The sequence below is a fragment of the Periplaneta americana genome, chromosome 1, assembly GCF_040183065.1.
Source record: "Periplaneta americana isolate PAMFEO1 chromosome 1, P.americana_PAMFEO1_priV1, whole genome shotgun sequence".
NCBI lineage: Eukaryota > Metazoa > Arthropoda > Insecta > Blattodea > Blattidae > Periplaneta > Periplaneta americana.
The window spans coordinates 146,552,201-146,574,801 of NC_091117.1; the positions used below are offsets into that span (position 1 = coordinate 146,552,201).

The 22,601-nt window shown below is 35.4% G+C and overlaps 1 protein-coding gene across 1 annotated transcript in view; it reads right to left on the bottom strand.

The window, feature by feature from the left end:
• Nucleotides 1–7,936: 7,936 nt before the first annotated feature.
• The window catches only part of LOC138709319 (uncharacterized), a 388,624-nt gene continuing 373,959 nt past the window's right edge, over nucleotides 7,937–22,601 (bottom strand). The window contains exons 3-4 of the mRNA XM_069840001.1: nucleotides 12,850–13,098; nucleotides 7,937–8,800 (exon numbers count right to left, since the gene is read on the bottom strand). Of these exons, the coding sequence (XP_069696102.1) occupies nucleotides 8,684–8,800; nucleotides 12,850–13,098 (366 nt within the window). The 3' untranslated portion in view covers nucleotides 7,937–8,683. The remainder of the gene's footprint in view (nucleotides 8,801–12,849; nucleotides 13,099–22,601) is intronic.

The following is a 22,601-nucleotide window of genomic DNA, read 5'->3' on the forward strand; positions in this document are numbered from 1 at the left end:
AAGATCATCTGGAGACATCCTCAGAAAGTTGTGAAAACGCAGCGTTCAATTTGTCCTGGTTTTCACGTTCTGCGCAGCCGGGACTGTAGAGCAGCGGTGACCATCGTGTAATCACAGACATTCAAACGGGTACGAGGAGTTTCCTGTACATTGATGTGTGTTTCATTCACGTACTAAAGGCAAGCAGTGGCGGTATCATGTCGCTATACAAACTCTGTCTCCCCAAGTAGTAGGAAGTGGTTTCGTAAAGAACGAAAAGAACTTTTTTGTTGTTCTGTCGGACAAAATGTAATATGTTTACTTTGCTCAACGGTTCAATGAGTATAGAGGAACATTAATTGCCACGGTGAATAATTTATTATTATTATTATTATTATTATTATTATTATTATTATTATTATTATTACTGACCACTAAGTATGTGTTTCTATAATTCTTCTGTACGTGCATGAATATTGATATTTTTAGATCTTCTCCCTATAAGGATATAATTATAAGTTTTTATCTCAATTTAATCTTCTTAATCTTTAGATGAGGGTAACTATTTATTAGTTATTCATTTAATAATAATAATAATAATAATAATAATAATAATAATAATAATATTGTAGAAAACTAATTCAGTATTATGGGTCAACGAACTGTTAAACGCCAGGAATTGACATGTATTAAATCACAGCCAGGAAGAGAAAGATTAGATAAATAAATGTAAGGAAGTCAGTTACCTAATTGGGTTTGAAATATCTCGTAATCTAAAGCCTTTTAATAGAACAGAATTTCTCAAAAGAGTAATGATTAAAATAGCTTAAATAACTTGTCCATAAGAAGTTTTTAATTTTGAAAAACTACAAATTTCTCGAGCAAGTATCGAGAGAAGAATTTAGAAAATTTCTGATTATATTCAAGAGGAAGGTTAAAAAATGAAGCAAGAAAAATCGTATATTATTCACTGGCTCTTGATGACAGCAGTGACATTACTGATACAGCAAGGCTCGAGATTTTTATCCGCTGGATTGATCAAGATGTTAGTGCAGGAACCATCACTGGTTGTAGTTTTCATGCCAAGTACCTTTCCTCCGTCTCCTTACTTCATAGGCTGTCTTTCGCATGCAATCACTGCAGCTCGAGTTTTGGTCACCGCTGCTGTAGAGGCTTGATCGAAACCAACCCACAAATAAAAAGTAACGTCACCACAAATAAAATCATAAAAAAACACTGATCTGTTACAATTGCACTTTAATAAGTTCTCATAATTTTCTCAATCTGACACTCGACACAGACAGAGGAGTTCCATGAATTGGGATAGCACGACCACGCTTTTCCTTTAAGATAACCAAAATGTCATATTGAAATCGGAGAGGTAAGTCAGTCCTGGAATTCACGATCATGTCTTTAATGCAAAGTTAAAACTGCGCCTTAGCTTTAGAGATCGCCATTACTATTGAACATCTAAATACTGGAAATTGCAAATTATTTTCAGTTACTCTTCCAAATAGTTCAAACAATTTTCGTCTTTTACTTCTGCGCATATAATGTAAGACATTCCATACCTATCTAAGACAGAACTAAAAAAAAAGGGTCTGGGGGTTCTCATAACCGGAAATTTCTTTACTGTTATACAGTAGTTTGTCACCTATTTTTCGTCACAAGTGTTTTTTGTCCTAAAATATATTTTGTCGTCATATTTTTGTCACTGAGGAGCGTTTATCACAGAAGATATGTCGTCATCATATACATATTGTTATCAGTTTTTACTGAGGGGATATTGTCACCAAAATAATAATTTTATTTCATAAAATAGATGACGTAGCTTCTGCTCAAGTTCCAGCTTCAGTTTCATTGCTTCTACACATTCCGCAGCTCCAATTCTACCCCAATTTGCTGAGTGGTTCGAATGCACTATAGAGTATTTTATAATGTTTTTTTTTTATCTGAGGAAATAGTTATCAGTAAATTACAAAAGTCGCGATGATCATACCTTCATATAATCTCGGTCTTTGTAATTTTGTGCTTTGTACACATATATGTCCATTATAGATTAATTTATCACTTGCACTATTATTTCCGCCATACCTTAACTTGAAGATTTTTAAACCAATGAATCCAGTAACTTGAAGATTTCGAATTCAAAAAATGAATGTATCCTTGGAAACGAAATAAACAATATGAACACAATGAATCCTCTAACCTGAGTTCGAAACCAAAAAATGAACGTATCCTTGGAAACGAAATGAACAATATGAACACAATGAATCCTGTAACTTGATTTCGATACCAAAAAATGAATGTGTCCTTGGAAATGAAATGAACAATATGAACACAATGAATCCTGTAACTTGGTGATTTAGAAACCAAAAAATGAATGTATCCTTGGAAACGAAATGAACAATTTGAACGCAATGAATCCTCTAACTTGATTTCGATACCAAAAAATGAATGTATCCTTGGAAATGAAATGAAGAAGATGAACGCAATGAATCCTGTAACTTGATGATTTATAAACCAAAAAATGAATGTATCCTTGGAAACGAAATGAACAATATGAACACAATGAATCCTCTAACTTGAAGATTTCGAAACCAATAAATGAATGTATCCTTGGAAACGAAATGAACAATATGAACACAATGAATCCTGTAACTTGATTTCGATACCAAAAAATGAATGTATCCTTGGAAATGAAATGAACAATATGAACACAATGAATCCTGTAACTTGATTTATAAACAAAAAAATGAATGTATCCTTGGAAACGAAATGAACAATATGAACACAATGAATCCTCTAACTTGGTTTCGATACCAAAAAATGAATGTATCCTTGGAAATGAAATGAACAATATGAACACAATTAATCCTGTAACTTGAAGATTTCGAAACAAAAAAATGAATGTATCCTTGGAAACGAAATGAACAATATGAACACAATGAAGTAGAGGCTTTATATTACGTATCATTTTATAGGCATCATCAAGGGAAGCGACACGAGGGGGGAGGGAATTGTGGTGGCGAATAGTGATGAGAAAATTAAATCGGTGGCAAAATATGGTGGTGACAAAAGTGACTTGATGAAAAAATATGATGGTGACAAGAGTGAATAGGTGACGAAATATTGCAGTGGCAAAATTAATATGTGACGAAATCACCGGGTGACGAAAAATCGGTGACGAAAATTCCGGATTCCTTAGAAAAACCAATGCTGTCATGCAATTTTCATGTCTGACAAACTGTAACTTGTAAAGTTCTGTTTACTACACAGACTAAATCTGTAGAATAACTTCCAACAGAAATCGAAAATATGTATTTTTCGACAATTTAATATGAGATCCTTGCCTAAACTAAACACATTAATATTTTATCTTACGCAAAACGTGAGTATCGCGTCTTCTTTTAACAAATTTGATAATGAGTATTGCAAGTGGCTTGTTCGAGTTATCCTACGAGGATTATCCGGAAACTAACTTCCATTCTCATTTGACGCGCTAAATTTTGTCGTTAAAGACGTCATGTTTTCGCAGGAATATAATTGACTCAGTACGCGGCTAGCTGCAGGTCGTATCACCTTTAGTTAGTTTACACCGACCGTTCAAAATGCGTGCTTCGGTTGATAATCCCGCCAGATATCTTCCAGAAAAACTTCAAGGTAGTTGAAACCCATCGTCAACTTTCCGAAATTTAATGAAATCTATGCACAGACAAAAAAAGTCAACGTAGTGGGTTATATTCTATAATTTAAAAGAACTAAGGACGTGCCGCCAAACCTTTTCTTGCAACAATCTCGTGACCGCAGTCCGTAAAAGCAGGACTCTATAGAATGAAGCACACAATCAACTCAGAGGTATATTGTAAGATATTTCAAAAGTCAAGGAGAGCAATTTAGCGTTCAGGCATGACTCAAATCATAGGTGGCAGAATTCAATGACGAGGTTATTTAAAAATGTATGAAACCCTACGAAAAATATCTCAATTATTTGGCTGGAGACTGTGTAAAAATAGTTCATTTTAGTTTCAGGTTATGTATAATAAATTGTATGCACGTTATTGTGAATTCCCCATCGGAAGATACTTTTCGGATAGCTTTCGTATTATAAAAAATCTCTGCTGGGAATCGAAGTGAAGTTGGCTGAAATTTTGTTCGAAAGAAGTGTCATATAAATGAAATGTATATAATAAATTTTACATAAATATATTCCTTCTTCTTCCACTAAAGATAAAGTTAAAAATCCGTTTCACTATATACAATACATAGAAATTATACATTTGCCAGAAGTGTAATTGAATTTGATTTCATAGTTTTTGAATGTGCACTCTGATTTTTTTTAACTGACAGAGACCTACCGTATACACAGAATGTTTCCGTAACGTCATGCTAAACTTCTAAGACTAATAATGGATGTTATAAGGAGTAATTTAAGATAAGGAACTCAACTCCAGTAACACTTAATTTAGAAGTTTATGAGCAATTTCTGAGGCAGACACTCCCTTAATTACTAGAAGACGTTCCGCTTGCTTTTCGTGAAGATATGTGACTGCAACGTTATGGTGATCCTGCATATTTCATGCACGGAGTTCGCGTACATATGAATCAGCATTTTCCTCAGAGAAGACATGAAAGATAAGGCCTTGTTGAATGGCCAGCACGGACTCCAAACTTAACCTCACTTAATTTCTTCCTATAGCACAATGTTAAAAGTCATGTTCACAAAACAACAGTACACAATGAAAGGAACTTGTTGCTGAAACAAATTATAGTTGCATGCGGCGTCATTTACACAACACCAGCGGTGTTAGAGAGAATGCGACATGCAGAGACGTTACAACTTCTGCATCCAAGCTGGAAGTCGCAATTTGAACACCATATTTAGAAAGTTCCAGGATGATTGGACCACTACAGTTATGTCCATTTTTCATCAAGTCCAAAGAAATAATGTCCACAAGCGTTTTGTCCACTGGACATAACGTCCATAGACATTTAATCCACAAACAAATATGTCCACAATATATTTTGTCCCTTACATCATATGCAATGACTTTTACTGTCAATTAATTATAATGTCCATAATACATCTTACAGAACAGAAATAGAAGGTATTCTTTTTCACTTCTGTCAGGCCATTTGGATTAAAGGCTGCTTATAATAATAGGGAAAATGATGGTGTAAGAATTGACATCCGAAAGTTAATGTCCATACATTTCATACCAATGGATCATATTGTGAATAAATTTAATGAAGTTTCTGATGGTGTAGAGGAATCAATATTATATTTATCATTATACATAGAAAGAACCTTCATAAGAGGAACACCTGCCGGCAGAAGACGAGAGGTGCCGCCTCGCTCTCTTCCGCACGTCTGGAATGTTTATAACGTAGCCTTGAATGGGACTCAAAGGACAATTAATACAATAGAAGGATGGCGCTCCAAATTTAAAAAATGTATTTTAACTCACCATGCTATCATAATGTGGAAGTTCATCGAAAACTTGCAGAAGGACCAAAATGACAATCTGTTATTAATAAATCAATTAATGGCAGGTCATATGGCAATACGTCATCCCATAAAGAAGACCTATGTTTTAAATTCAAGACACATTGAAGAAATAGTGCGGAATTACCATGTATATACAGAAAACGGTGACGACAGATATCTTAGAGACATTAGTTATCGGTTGAAACTGTATGCAGAAGAAGTTCTTTATGATGAAAACGATAATGAAGCAAATTAATGTTATTTTTATAATTGGATAAATATATGCTACAATTACAGTTATTATGTAATATTAAAATTCTAAAATAATGTACGTTTGGTTGATTGTACTATTATTTCCATCATATTAAAAGCAGACTGATGATTTTTTAAATTGGTTATTACTTCAGATTTGTAGATCTTTTAAATTATGGACAAACCATCTGTGGACATAACTACAAATGCACCTGTAATGTAGTGGACTTTAAATAACTGGACCTATAAATTAATGGACTTTAATGTAAAGGACAGAAAAAACTGGACATTTGGACTGTGGACTTAAAAAAATGGACATTTTGTCAGTGAAAATAAAGAAGTGGACATATCATCCGTGTATCATTTAGAAATACGTGTGTTATGTATAACACTATGAATAAAACAGCGTAAGAAATAGTGTATAATCGAATCATAAAATACGAGTAATAAAAGCTATGAACACTGAGTTAAAAGTTTTATAACACTTAAATTACATCCGAAATTACAGAAATGTCATAAGGGTTGCCTACTTCCCGGTAACATGGTTACAATATTATTAAAGCTCGTAATTTATAACTTCGGCATAACTGGACCTGAGTTCCTTACCTCAACTTACTTCTTAAAACAATCGTAACATGTCCTAGAAATTTGACACAAAGTTATGTAAATACTATATACACATATGTACAATGAAAGAAACAAATTAAAAAATATGAGTGTAAGAAATACACACTACAAACATATTCACGTGGTGAACAAAAACATCTAATAAAGTTTTCTTCTATCTCGTACTTCAATTTTACTTCAATAAAATTTAATGTTTTATAAAATAATCGATTCCGTCTTAAACTTTGACCAACAGCAACGGACAATGAAGAACAGAATTCCGACGCACCGCCGAAAATATCGTTGATAAAGCTGAAGCGATGGAAATCGCGACAGCATAAATTATTTCTATATGAATAAATTACTTATAATAATAATAATAATAATAATAATAATAATAATAATACTGAAATTAATTTTATTATTAATACCAGAAAAAACAATTATGAAAGTAATACAAATACCTTTCGAATGCAATCTAATTTATTCATTATTAATATAAATAGATAAATAAACAAGTAAATAATTAAATAAATTGAATAGCCAACGGAGATTAGTAAAATAATACAATGGCATAAGGATTTCAATAACAAACACAACGATATTAAATAAAATTATAAATAATAACGATTATAATAACAAAATTACGGCAAACATTTCATGATTATGCAAAGTAAGTTTATAACATAAAATTACCAAATTTACTGCTACACACGTTGGCAGTTTTGACGTATCTGGACACAGGAGAAGGAAACTTAGAATTACTACTGCATAAGAATTTGAGAGCCTTTCATACCTTTCAAAAAAAAAAAAAAAGCTAACTTTGTTTATGAAATATTAATCTTTAAGGATTTTGAGTAAAAGGAGAGAATTGAAGATTTTGGCGTCAGGATACAAACTGTGACATTTGCAATAACTGCACTTTTCTCACAACTTATCTTATAATCGCTGAAAAGAAATTTATGCGAACAAAATTTTAACCAAGTTACAATATAAATTTGCTGTTACGGTTACAATGGTTAAATTCTATAGGATCAAAAATTAATCTTTACGTAGATAAATCTGCGTTGAATATTTTCTAATTCAATGGAGTTAGCTGTGCAATTTCGATACAGATTTATATTCGAGTTGTGATTTCATTAATGAGAGGTAATGTATTAAAAGTGAATATAATAATAATAATTATAATAATAATAATAATAATAATAATAATAATGTTTCATATGTGTAACTTCAAAACAAAGACCGTACCAATTACTGCTAGCTGAACTGAGAATATAACCTATTAATTTGAATAAAGCTGATGACTATCCCCCGTAAAGCACAGCGTCCTATAACAGACTACTGCTTAAAATAAGCTTTCCTTGGAACTTTCGTGCAATGAGCAATGTCAATTATTAAATATAACACAATATTTATTTTTAATTTTTCATGAGCATGTACGAGTGTATCCAGGAATCTTATGATTGACGTAAGATTACTACGTAGATTGATATGGGTTAAATGATAATAGCATAATAATAATAATAATAATAATAATAATAATAATGATAATAATAATGATGATGATGATAGTAATAATAATAATAATAATAATAATGAAAAATAAAATTTGTATAGTTTTGTAAAGTTCTAAAAAATTAAGAAATTTTAAACCTGAGAAAAAATTAGAAGAAAAGTATGCTTGAGGGCTGTGGAAATAACATTCTCCTTTGTATAGGTGAAGTAAAGATGTACGAATAATCATTATCTTTACGAATTCACATTCTGCCCTGTTCCGACTCACCATTTCACATTTATTCTGTGTTCCTAGCTTCCTTCATCGCATTTTCTGGTACTTCAATGCCACTTTTTCTAGGAAATAATCATAATAATAATAATAATAATAATAATAATAATAATAATAATAATAATAATGACAAACCTGATTATTTTGATATAATGGCGATAACTGTAAAGTAGTGATCAGTATAATTTTACGGGTATGATGTGACGACCAGTTTGATGAGGGCTAGTATTCTTTCATGAAACATCGTTCGACGACTGTGGTTTGATTAATACCTTTAGATGAGCAATACTATATTGATGACGATGATACGAGGACGAATGATGTCACTTACCGAAATCAAATTTTCTTCACGGATTTACAGAAATATAAAAAGAAATAATTCTTTTGATGAGGTCACTAATTATTCACGCTTTCCGTTTCACAGAATGTTTTGAAGGTTTCGACTTAATTAGATAAATTCGATCCTGGGCGGTTTCCAGCGGCGATTTCCTCGGCCCCTATCATATGTGCAGCGAAATCTTCATGTGGATGGTTTCTTATCCTCTTCATCCTCAGGTTATCAGCTTTGGCTACTGCAAACTGCACGTCATTGGATGGGTGAGCACGTGATCTAATAGGGCAGGTGTACCGGCAGCCAGTCCCGTATCTGTTCGTCGGTCATCGTCGTCGAAGTCGAAATAACGACTCTGAAACAAAGTAGATACTTTTAAAAACCCAAATATTGTTCAAGAGACTGTGACAGTAATGAAGAATGGTGAAATTGGCTAATAATAATAATAATAATAATAATAATAATAATAATAATAATAATAATAATAATAATATAAAACTTGATTTCACAGATCGAATAGCGAAAAAATTCTTTGTTTAACGTCTCTTTTCAACTAAAGTGATTATGATATAGCTCGAATGGAACCCGGTGAAGCTTGATCTTGATGGCGAAACCAGTTCTACGGGCGGTTAGGAGTGGAGGGGGTCTCTTGTTCAGTCTCGCATCTCGTGACTATAACATCGGCCGTTAGCCGACTCCACACCACACTACTGCTCTCTACCTCCAAGCTTCACCAGGTTCCGCAGGAGCTATACAGACCGTTCGCTTCGGGTCTGGGCCGATAGAGCTGGCCGAATCGGAGTCGGCTGATGTCATGCCACATTAAGTCCACATAATGACTGTGCATGTCATAGTTTAGTTTCGTTCTTGCCATCATCGTGCAGTGTGCAGTGTGTTAAGTTTCTTAAAGATCAACAAGTCATGTCGTTACTCAGTGTTAGTTCTTTTAAATGTAAGTTACATTATATGCATTGTGTGTGTGTGCTTGTGTCTTGCAATGTTCGAACATTGTAACGAAGATATTTACAAACTTCGTTTTATTTCATATGAAAAAGTATTGGCAAGAACTGTGCTAAAATCCTTAAACGGTTCAACATGAAGGGGTGAAAGTGGAGAACAGCGAATATTTTTATAACAAGGTGGAATAAACACGATAGGCCTCCTGCAGAATGAACATTGTAGAATATCGAACTTCGCCATACTCGACAAACTTGAACGGAAACTGTGTGCATCAAATTAGATTACTAGGTCGCTGGAATATCTGCCGAAAAGTTTACATTGGAATAAAATATTTATACGTAAACATGATATATGTACAATCAATTCCATTAATGCCATCAAGTTTAGAAGTTGTGCTTACAGTCAGTACTTCATCTCCCTCTCCCTGCTATGCTAATAAATATTAAAACTATAGGGCACAACATACACACAGATAGCCATTCCTATGAGCAGTGGCGTGATGTTGCACCTCTTAAATATTGGCATATATCGCAAACGAGATCTAATTGTGTAGCTACTGTCCTTGTATGAACACCACTGAAAACAGGAATACAGTACAGGCAAGTCTAGCCGCATATGCACAGTAAGAGTGAGGATAGAAGACAGTAGTAGTAGGAGTAGGAGTAGGAGTAGGAGTAGTAGTAGGAGTACTACTATTGAATGACCAGCGGCGGGTAAGGGACGATCCTTCAACACGTCGGCTCCACAGTGGCCTATTGTGCACCCTGAATTATGGGATGAATGAGAATGAGGTGTACCAGCCCACCGCCCACATGAGACTCCTCACCCGCTCACCCAATGGGCCCCCTACACTCTCACTCCCCCTACACTAGCATTGGATCCATTTCGACAGCTCTTCTAAGGTGTCGAAACACCCTCGGAAGTGCTCTTGAGGAATGAATCCTGGCAGAGATATTGGAAAAGGCTTGGAACCCAGAGACAGTTTCGTAGAGGACGTCCCTTCTGCAAGCGGACGAAGACATGCGCCATGATCTATATATGTCTATGGAATGAGATAATGAAGACGAAAGATGTGATATGAAATCTAATTTCTTTTTCTACAAGGAAGAGGAAGAGAGATGGACAGTGACACTGAATATTCAAGCCTGGCATTTGCCTAAGTAACTGTGGAAAACCACGAAAAAACCAGTCAGGCTGGTCGGTCCGGAGATTGAACCGCGGACCTCCCGAATGCGAGTCCCATTGCGAAACGCACGAGCTACCTCGCTTAGTAGCGAAGCCAGTGTTCAAACCAAATTAAGTCGAGACGTGTGTAAGCAATTTAGATTTTCTGGTGTTACAGTTCCAAATAGAGAAACAGATACCACTTGTAAGAACTTTTGTATCATAGGCTAGTACTCATTGTGAAATAAAAGTATAATTATGCGTCTACCAGGGGCGGCTGGGCCTTAGGGGCCACAGGAGCTGTGCCTAAAGTGCGTATGTATATTCATGTATGAAGTGATGAAAATGTAAACATGAACAAAGATGACTGTTTATTAAAAACTTCGTTTCCTTTCATCTGGTTCCAACAAGAAAAGATCACGAGCCTCCTGGTATACCCAAAGATCCTTATACTAGTGACAGCTACAGTCACTAATCGCGATTATCGACCTAATCACGATCAGGGTTGTAGTGTGTCCCCAGCGAATAGGGATTATAAAGAATGGACACTGAGCTAATTTGCCTGTGTTTTGTTTCTCTGTGCGCCAGCGGCTAGTTCCACTTTCAAGCGCTAGAGGTAGTGTAATCAAGCATACGCTAAGTTAATAATTGAGAATAGAATTAAGGCACAGGATCCAAACATCGCCTACCATATTGCATAATCCAGTAACGCTTTGCTTCAAATAAATTCAAGTTAACAGCTTTTCCTTATTTCTCAGTGACAAACTAGTTGTAATAATAATATTTTATATTTCAGATATCATAAATTATATTATAAAATAATATAATATATTATAAAATTAAGATAGAATTCGTTTAATATTTGTGTATAATATAATATAGGTACATGGTTTTACTTCTCGTAAGAGTTTTGTTTTTCCATTTTCAGCGCTATCAAATCATTACATATTTTAATTGTTGTTGGGGGTCAACGTCTCAACTCTCATTATAAAGGAACTCTAGAATCTAGACATTACAGTTAATGAAGGATTTATTATTTTATGGATCCAATTTATTTTATTTGAGTATATAATGTACCTAGATGTATTAATTGTATGTGTTATATTTCCGCTGTGTCGACTGCTAGCTGGTGTGATGTCAGCGCCAACTCTAGGGAGAAGGCAGAATCTGACGCTCTAGCTGGCTTGAAGGTCATTGAAATCAGTCCAGCTACATCAAAGGTACCGACGCGAAGAAGTGTCCATTCTTTATAATCCCTATTCGCTGGTGTCCCCATCGCGATCAGGAGCTAAAACCTGTTTCCAGAACTAGACAATAGCGCTGAGGCACGGCCCAGTGGACGAAAGTAACATTTTAGTAAACTTTGGTTTCGAATCACCTTGATCTATATTATTTAGGAAGTCGTGATAGCTTCTGCTGTGGAATTTTGTTACCCCTTCCATTGTATTATATGAAATAGAAACGGAGAAATTTAATGCAGATGTGAGAAAATTAAAAAGAAATATACTGTATTAACAAGTGACAGACGAATTATTCATAGTTCATATAAATAGAGAGCAATAGAAGGCAGCTGAAAGATGCTTCATTTCAATAAATAATGGATTACAACTGGAACTGGTTTCTTTTTCAGATTTTCAATTTCAGTCTCCATTACGACGCTATTGTTGAGGTTAGGGTTCATTTTAAAAATATGTTTTATTACAAAATAATATAAATCTTTGGCATGATGATATAAATTTTATAGGTTATAAATTATAAAATCTCTTTCCAAAATAATATAAATAGTAATGATATAAATTGTATCAGTTTAAATTGTAAAACAGCAAATAAATTCCCATATAAAGCTGCAAGAAAAAAAATGAACAAACATCAAAAGAAAGTATGAACTTTAGATGTTGTCCAGGAGGGAAACAAACATATTACAATTATGTACATAGTGAAAATTGTTTCCTCTATGGTAATTCAGCTGGTGACCAGACGGGACTAAGCGTGACCTAGTGTGTCGACACATTTTCGGTAAGTTAATCGTGATCGGAGCTAATCGCGATAATGCTAATCGTGATTAGCGACTGTAGTCTGTTACTAGTATAACGCGCGATATGACCTCAGATGTTAAAGCGTGTATGAAAAAAAAAAAAAAGATCTCGTGGACACGGAAATATCCATTTCCCACCACTAGTTCCTGATGTCAAAATGTTCAGTTTAGAATCCTCTACTATGTGTATAATTTTGACCCTAGAAATTGGAGACAATCTATATTATTTGCAGGATAATTTTTACCTGGCACTCGATGCATCGGCAACTGTCACTCATGCTGCAGGTTAGGCCCAGCAGCGCGGCCGCTTCCCTGTAGAGTTCGGTGCTGGATTTGCGACGTTCTTTCCGCCGCGCCTTGCTCAGTAGACGGCCATCTTGTTTTCTGCTGCCACCTGGTTGTTGAGAGGACGAACTACCGGAGTTGCTACTGCTAGCTGCGACTAGCGCTCTGCCTGCCGGGGAGCCGAACAAACTCACCAGACCCTCCACCTCCTGCAAAGCAAGACGACACATTTAGACGCAGCCCTTGCATTAATCATGCGACACCGCAGGGAACGGAGGAGCGCTTCATCGCTATCAGGACGGTGTGTTCTTGTTTTTATGTGCGCTTGTGCGTTACATAATCCAGCAGCGGGCACGGCGGCCGCCGGAGGTTTCCTCCCCATTAGCGGAAATGCCAAAATCCGCGTCCGGAAGTAACAATGTCACACACGAGAAATTAGCGCCGCTCGGATAAAGACAAAATGCAGTAATGTTCTTGAACATGTCGTGCTGGTGGTCACTAGTAATGAAACTTTGCAATGGTAACCGTAGTGTAGTCGTAAATAAAATAGTAGATACCAGGGCGCATCGTAAAAGCGTATTATTATTATTATTATTATTATTATTATTATTATTATTATTATTATAAACAGCGATAAGACGTACTTCAAGGAACCGCGTGTTAACCGCGATTGCGACTGCGTATTAGACGACTATTCTAATTTTGTTCACATACACTGAGGTCTGGATCGGACGTTTTCGCTCGAGCGCCAAGTAGTTCATATCATAATCCGATAGGTAGCGCACATGCATGATGGGTAAAATTGTCGTGAGCGATAAATTCTTGAACGGTATAAGCCGAGCGTTAGGCATTCGTTCTTGTTACTGGCAAGAAGTACACTGTCAAAAATGGACATCTTGCAGTGGACTCTTCATATGTGTATCTTATCTGTCGCCTTCCATACAAGATAAGACATGTCGGTGAGATGATCTTGTACTGTGCTTCTATTTATTACGAGCGTATCACGACACACCTTATCTCACTCGAGGGTGCGACATTCGACCGAGTTCAAGCGAGCGATTTAACTCCAATGCAGCACTCTGATTATCTGTTATCATTTTCGTATGGAATTACAATTTTCATGGACAGTAAAATTAAGTAAATCCATGGCGCTACAGCCCTGAAGGGCCAAAACCGACCAGCCGGCTGCTGGCCTCACGTTCATATGCCGAAGCAGAGGTGGACGATCATCCAACCAGTATGGATGTATCTTGTGGTTAGCACGATGATCCCCCCAGCCGTTATAGCTGGTTTGCGAAACCGGATTTTCGCTACCTATCGTAGCTCCCCAAGTGTACGATGCTGCGTGGGCACCGGTCCCACACACTGGCCGAAATTTCATGAGAAAATTTCTTCCCCCATGAGGACTCGAAACAGCGGGCATTCCGTAACGCTAGTCCTAGACAGGATGCCTTAAACCACGACGCCACGGCGCGGGACCTTGAACCCAATAGTGATTTAAATTTTTGGAAATGGACATCACTCTAGAGCTGCCATTTTCAACCGGTGTGCCTCGAATGATCCACTGGTGTGCGGCGAAAAGATGAAAATATTGAAGGTTGTCGTAGCAAAATCGAAAAGTAAATGTGCAAAGAGTAGTAAAAAAGTGAGTCCACAACAGTCAACTTTCAGCGAACGCGGCACAAGTTAACATTTAGTAAACACGTTACCTCCTGAAACCCTAAAAATTGCCCTCTGGTTAGGAACCACCAGTCTAGATTATATGAGTGTGCCTCGCGATTTTAAATTAGGTATACTTGTAATGCTACAGTTGAAGACGGTTGAAAAACGTTCCTCTAGAGTGTAGTTTACAATAACTAACAATTAATTCTATATAATAATACTTACTTACTTACAAATGGCTTTTAAGGAACCCGGAGGTTCATTGCCGCCCTTACATAAGCCCGTCATCGGTCCCTATCCTGTGCAAGATTAATTCAGTCTCTATCATCACATCCCACCTCCCTCAAATCAATTTTAATATTATTCTCCCATCTACGTCTCGGCCTTCCCAAAGGTCTTTTTCCCTCCGGCCTCCCAACTAACACTCTATATGCATTTCTGCATTCGCACATACGTGTTACATGCCCTGCTCATCTCAAACGTCTGGATTTAATGTTCTTAATTATATCAGGTGAAGAATACAATGCGTGCAGTTCTGTGTTGTGTAACTTTCTCCATTCTCCTGTAACTTCATCCCTCTTAGCCCCAAATATTTTCCTAAGCACCTTATTCTCAAACATCCTTAACATATGTTCCTCTCTCAAAGTGAGAGTCCAAGTTTCATAACCATAAAGAACAATATATGTTCCTCTCTCAAAGTGAGAGTCCAAGTTTCATAACCATAAAGAACAACCGGTAATGTAACTGTTTTATAAATTATAACTTTCAGATTTTTTGACAGCAGACTCGATGGTAAAAGTTTCTCAACCAAATAAAACAGGTATTTCCCATATTTATTCTGTGTTTAAGTTCCTCCAGAGTATCATTATATTTGTTACTGTTGCTCCCAGGTATTTGAATTTTTCCACCTCCTCAAAGGTTAAATTTCCAATTGTTATACTTCCATTTCATACAATATTCTGGTCACGAGACATAATCATATACTTTGTCTTTCCGGGATTTACTTCCAAACCTATCTCGTTACTTGCTTCAAGTAAAATTCTCGTATTTTCCCTAATCGTTTGCGGATTTTCTCCTAACGTATTCACGTCATCCGCATAGACAAGAAACTGATGTAACGCGTTCAATTCCAAACCCTGTCTGTTCTCCTGAACTTTCCTAATGGCGTATTGTAGAGCGAAGTTAAAAAGTAAAGGTGATAATGCATCTCCTTGCTTTTGCCCACAGTGAATTGGAAACGCATCTGACAGAAACTGACCTATACGAACTCTGCTGTACGTAAGTCTATAAAATAATAAAGTTTTTAATTGTATTTTTGTATCACGATAACCACATGTTATATTATATTAACATCACTAATTATATATTAAATGTCAAATAGATACACTGTTACCTATATCACAAACAGTTTGACAGAATCAATAAAGTAATGGAATGAACTTCACTGTCTTTTTAGAGACCGTTACTGACCAGTGAAGCCCAATTCTTTCAGGTCGATGATGATGATGATGGTGATGATGATGATTATGATGGTGAAGATATGTTGTTGATGATGATGATATATTGTATGTTACTTTTGCGTAAATATAATATTATATTTCTATGAACCAATCTCAGATAAATTGCCTCGTATATGAACAGAATCTGTTCATCAGTATAAAACAAATTAATGTACACATTGTACACAGGTAGGCAGCAAATTCGAAGACATATATGATAAAATTATGCATGTAATCGATACATAAACAATTACTTGTTTGAGTCAAAATATCGAAATTGATTTCAGCAGTATCAATAGTCTATAACGAAATAAATTTCAATAGTATTATAACACATTCTCTTATATTTTATGTAAGCTAACGGTACCAAGAAATTTTAACATAGAAATTAGACCACATACACAGAAATACTTTGCAAAGCTGTCAATGATAGATCTACATCTTAACTGAGTTTAAGTATTGACAATCTTTGCATTTATATTAACTTTTATTTCGCGGAGCTGATATCCGCAGTACGGAATTTTATTCCGATCTCATTGTATAGAATTTAACGTGTGATTTGTATTCTAATAATGAAAAACTTTCGATTTGTTGAAGAGCAAAAATTTAATTAAGAATTGAGGAAGTTTATGCAATTAGTTCTGTTTGCTCGATCATTGGGGCCTGGAATTCCTCGTAACACATCAAGGGCCGCTTCCTCCTTCCCATAAAAATTCCTCGGTTTCAAACTCTACTCACCTTTTTTTTAATACTCTTCCTAGGAACGCAGGGAATTTTAAGTACGCAGTTCTGCGTACTGGCGTTCTTCTCCGCAGCTCATCTTATCCCTTATCTGAATGGAATTTTATATACCTAGACTTACGTTTTTCAGCGAGACTCACTTTAACTTATCTTAATATATAGTCTATTACTAAATTATTAACGTGTAAAACGAAATATGAATTATGTCTACCACTAACTTTAAAAATACCGATTTAGTTCAGTTCGTGCAATAACTGGCCGCAGTGAGGGGCAGGGGATAGTTGCGCCCCGCGGTCAGATAAGATGCAGCAGATAAAAAAGAGTCCCTGTTTTGTGGGCATAGTTGCGCCCCGTTCCCTTCAGGTAGAGAAAAGGGGCATGGCATAGTTGCGCCCCGAAGAAATAGGTAGAAAAAAAGACATTACGGGAACTCGAGCCTCGTAATCAACCAACCGTATTGATTTCTTATTCGATATAATATTCATTATCGATACCGTTAAAATGAATACCATGAAGTTGGCAGTAACTTATTAACTGTTTTTCTACTGTTTATGTAGTGATTATCAATAGCCAACCGTTAAAATGAACACCATGAAATTGGAAGTACTTTATTAATTGATATATTCAAATGAGTAAGTCATTGGAATGTGGGGCCTTAGCAGTCTTTGACATTTTATTAGTGATTTTCACACCGTCTGTGGCGTATAGTGAAGTCAATTTAAAATGAAAGTTAAGTTTAGTGAAAAGGGTAAAAAGTTAATAATTCACAATGGTTCTAAGTTTCAATTTTCGAAATCCTGTACCGTAGGGTTAAGATATCGATGTACAAACAAAAAATGCAGTTCATTTATTGTGTGTGATCGATAAAAAAAGTGTTATTTTAAATAGCAAAATTGATCATATGCTAGGCCTACCTGATTTCAATGCAGCTATCACTAATATTTTTATTTATTTTATGACAATCACTTTCGTGTGTACTATGCCCATCTGGGCGAAACTATGCCATATCCATTCTGCTACCTGATTTCTTCGGGGCGCAGCTATGCCATGTCCATTCTACTACCGGTACTTGATTTCTTCGGGGCGCAATTATGCCATGCCTAGGCCTCTCAATTGACCGCGGGGCGCAACTATGCGATACCGACAGTGAGATAGGTTAGTCTTCAAGTATTCTTTATTTTACAACCCTTTTAAATGATAGGGGATACTCAGAATTGGTGATATAATATAAGGACAAGAAGAATTAGGCTATGGAAAAGAATAACTTTTCCATCCATTCTTTTCCATTACATCAACTTCAGACTTCCGAAAAGAGAGTAAGTTATTGTCTGTAATGTGGCCTTCATCATCGTCTTGTTCGCCATTTTCGTTTGGTCATTACTAGACTTCGAAGTTTGGGTCCCAGTCGGAGAGACACAGGTTAACTGACAGCGGAGTATTGTGCGAAGACGGGCGGAACATACTAGGGTTTGTTTACTTTTTCCATCTATCGAATCTATACCACAGTCTAATATATATAGTCATGAAGCTCAATACGTAGTAAATATGCATTAAATAGATAGTTGCTCACTACTAGGATCGCTAATATCGCCTCATTACAGACAATGCGAAATAGTACCAGCACAACCTATTGTCCCTAGTACCCTCACAACTCAAGTTCGTGACTGTATATACTAGACTGTGGTTCTATCAAGATTAACCACACTAACACTTCAATATTATTAATTTATGCAGTATGAAGAGAATTTTACATATTAATATAATCTGTTCGCATCAACATTTTAAGTTTAGAATTGAAGCTACTTTGAGGTTTAATAAAAAAGAATTTATATTGTGATTTTAATTTAGCACATCTATCTTCCTTAATTGTAGACAGAAAATTTACCATACCACTCCTATGAAATTAGTGTAAGTACGATTGTGTTAATTCGTCTCTTAGGTAGGTAGTAGATAAATACAATAATTCAGTACTCAATTGTAGTATTAAATACAAACAAATTGAATGTGCGGGGTATCATACATAACATTTATGTTTAATTATAATGTATAATTGCGAACATAGGAATATAAGTTAAATATAGTAAAAAAAAAACCTATAATTTCCCTATGACTGGCACGGCAGTGGATACCACTAAAATTAGACAGAAAGGGGCAACTGGTACAGTAAACATAACCTATAATTTCAACATATCTAAATATCCGTGCGGTGCAACTGAAAATTATTGAATCGTAAATAAATCAATGTACAAGAATTTCGCAATATTTGATCGAAATAAAGGCAGGTATTACACATACTAACAACGTAATTTTCACACCAAAAATAATATTACACCTTAACTCGCAAGTAAATTATGTCTGTTTTAAATTTTATTAATGCAATTACACTACATTTTAGAGAAATATATGTTACTCTTTATGCATTCCAACTAATTTATATGGTTGAAACGCCGCCCTTCGTAATCGGATTAAGCGAGTCACATGGTCTGCCTTATGGCCTGTATTAGAATTTAGATCACAATGGCTGTGGCACAGCCTATTGTTCCTAGTACTCACAGCGCTCCAAGCGGCTAGCAACTATCGCGAGAAATGCAAAAAATCATCCCAAGCTTCGTGACTATATATTAGATTGTGTCTATACTTTGCGCTCTCTGTCAAGATCAGGTTGGAGGTTTCATACGTACTAGCATTGAAGCTGGGAGAGTTGAGAGAACGTGAAGTCATTGCGATGTCGAAAACGGAATTCGATTGAACAAATTTTTAAATGTACAGTTGTCAAAAGAAAAAGTGGCCGCTCTCCTGAAACAAAGTTTCCTTCGGGTATCTTCGCTACAATTCGGAGACAGGCGATGTTACATGTTGTTGGACCACGTTGCCTGATGTCTACAGTTATAACTGAAGTATTCTGTGTGTGATTCGATAGCGTAATGGTAGCGTTCAGGCCTCTTATTCGTGAGGTCCTGCGTTCGACTACAACCTCGTGCTTTTTATGTTCTTTTTTGTTCTGTTTTTGAGAGAGACAAACTATACATAATGGCTCCTTTCTCTTTTACGATTATTTTAGTAATTAACATCAGGGTCTTTAATATATTATGCCATGACTTTATCATTATGATATTGTGGCTGCAAATGGAAAGAAAAAGATTTTATTGTCAATAAAAATATCTTTCGTGGCATAAACAAAACAAATTTACTGGCGTCGGCCTTAAAACATTAAACAAATTAAGCGTTCAAAAAACAAAACAAAAAGCCACAATTCAATATTTAGTCTATTTTCCTCTTATCTCGATCATCTTGCAGTCGAGTGGGCATGGAATTGACTAGTCTTTGCAAATAGCGACTGTTCTTAGACACGATATTCCAGGCATTCTGAACATACATACATAAGTGTTCTGTCCATGGGCAGGTCTTTCATTGCAAACCCAGCAATCTCCAATCTTTCCTATTTTCTGCCTTCCTCTTAGTCTCCGCATATGATCCACATATCCTAATGTCGTCTATTATTCTTTTCAACCAGAGACCCAGCCAATTCTTTTTTCTTTTTCTAATCAGTTTCAGCATCATTCTTTCTTCACTCACTTTTTCAAACACAATTTTATTTCTTATTCTGTCTGTCCACTTCACACGCACCGTTCTTCTCCACATCCACATTTCAAATGCTTCAATTCGTTTCTCTTCATTTCGTCGTAATGTCCATGTTCCTTCCCTATACAATGCCACACTCCACACAAAGCACTTCACTAGTCTCTTCCTTAGTTCTTTTTCCAGAGGTCCGCAGAAGATCCTTCTTCTATTAAAAGCTTCCTTTGTTCATGTTTGCAGTTTTTCTTGGGAAGGATAGGCCTAAATGCGGTAACATCCCGTTGCTTTCCGCACACCACTATCTCTTTCGCATCTTATTAAATTCCAGGGGGCCCAAGCGTGGAGATGAGGAGAGTGGATTTGACTAATTGGGCCCTCCGGACTTCACCGAAAGTCATAGCAAGGGTTAAATATTAATTCTATGCGCATGTTTGACCCGATCAGAGACCGGGAAATCTCAATTAGCCTTTGCCCCCCCGCATCCTGGACTAGCTTCTACGAATCATCACAAAATCTTAGAGTGTGATTGGGCCAATTTTTCCGAAAATGTTTCCACACTTTTGCCCTCGTAGCTCAGCGGACGAACGTCGGAATTTAGGTGTCAACGTCTCAGGTTCAATTCCTCGTTACTCCTTTTCATTTTATTGTGGTTCAAGATAGTATAATGTAATAATACAAAAAGAAAAACTAATAGCAGTATTATGCAACTGGATTTTTCCAAATCTAATATTAAATTTATGTTATTTATATCGCTAAAGAACGATTACAATATAAATAACTTGAATATTATTTATACAGTTTTACTAAAGAACGATAACAGAATATAAATGATAAATATCGGTTTGTTTAATTAATATAAGATATTATGTAATACGTATTTAATTATCTAAATAAAATAACCTATTTTACAGAGAAAGATGGTTATTTGTGTTATAATAATTACTTACATAAAATACAGATTATTTATATTGCGAAAGAACAATATAAATAACTTGAATATTATTTTATAATACTAATGAAGGAAAACAGAATATAAATGATAACTTGAATATTATTTATATCGCTAAAGAACGATAATAGAATATAAAAAACGTGAATATTATTCATATCGGAATTTCACAGATTTATTACAGATGTATTTAAGAAAGTGTAGAAGAATAGTAATTAGTAACAGTGTCCTATTTATTCTTCTTGAAGCCAAATTTGTAACTTTTATAAGTGTGGTTACTATGTTGAAGTGTATGTGTTGTAACGGATGCTTGATTTGTTATGTATGTGAGTCAGTTATGGGATCCTTGATGTCGTCGCAATGTCGTAGTTACAGTTTGATTGTGTTTGTGTGACTATTGTGTATTAATTTATGATTTATGGTACGGAAAGCTGCATATTTGTGTTATAGAAGTGTTACTTATGTGTGTTGTTAATGTTTTTGTATGTTTTAAATTGATACCTGATATTTGTTTTGCAATCGCAATGCCTAATTTACGGATTGTTTATGTTTTGTTTACATCGCGTAAGCTAATTTAATTTTCTTTTCCATTTCTCTTCATGCTTATCTTTTTTGTGTATAAATCTATAGCCCTAACATACATATGTAAAATAGGGCTAACCCCCATTGAAGATACAATAATAATACATTCATATCGTTATAAAACGATAAAAGAATACAAATTATGACTTGAATTTTATTCATTCTCTAAAGAACAACAACAAAATATAAATAACGTGATATCCATAAAGAACGATAACTGAATATAAATGATAATTTGAATATCATTTATATTGCTAAAGAAAGATTAAAAAATAAAATCAAAACTTGAAGAAGGCCCGAACCCACAACCTTTCAATCATTAAACAAGCACTTTACCGCTGGTCTACGAGGCGCAGATATGGAACACTCTCATAGTTCCGGAATTGCTTGTACAAGCACATGCATTGTGTAACATCGCCGCGACTCGAAGTGGACTTTGAAAATATTCGCTGTTCACGAGTGCGGCCACTTTTTTTTTTTTTTTTTTTGACAACTGCACGTGTATTTTGGATTCATTATCGATTATTGAAGATTTGAATTTCGGAATCGAGATAGTAGATGTATAAATCAGTATTTTCAATAAATTTTAACAATAATGCATGCATAAGCAGTATATGATCATATAACTAAGGCCCGCTTTTATAAATGCTGTTAATTTAAAGATTATGTTAAATCTAAGTTAAACCTAACCGTGAGTTTA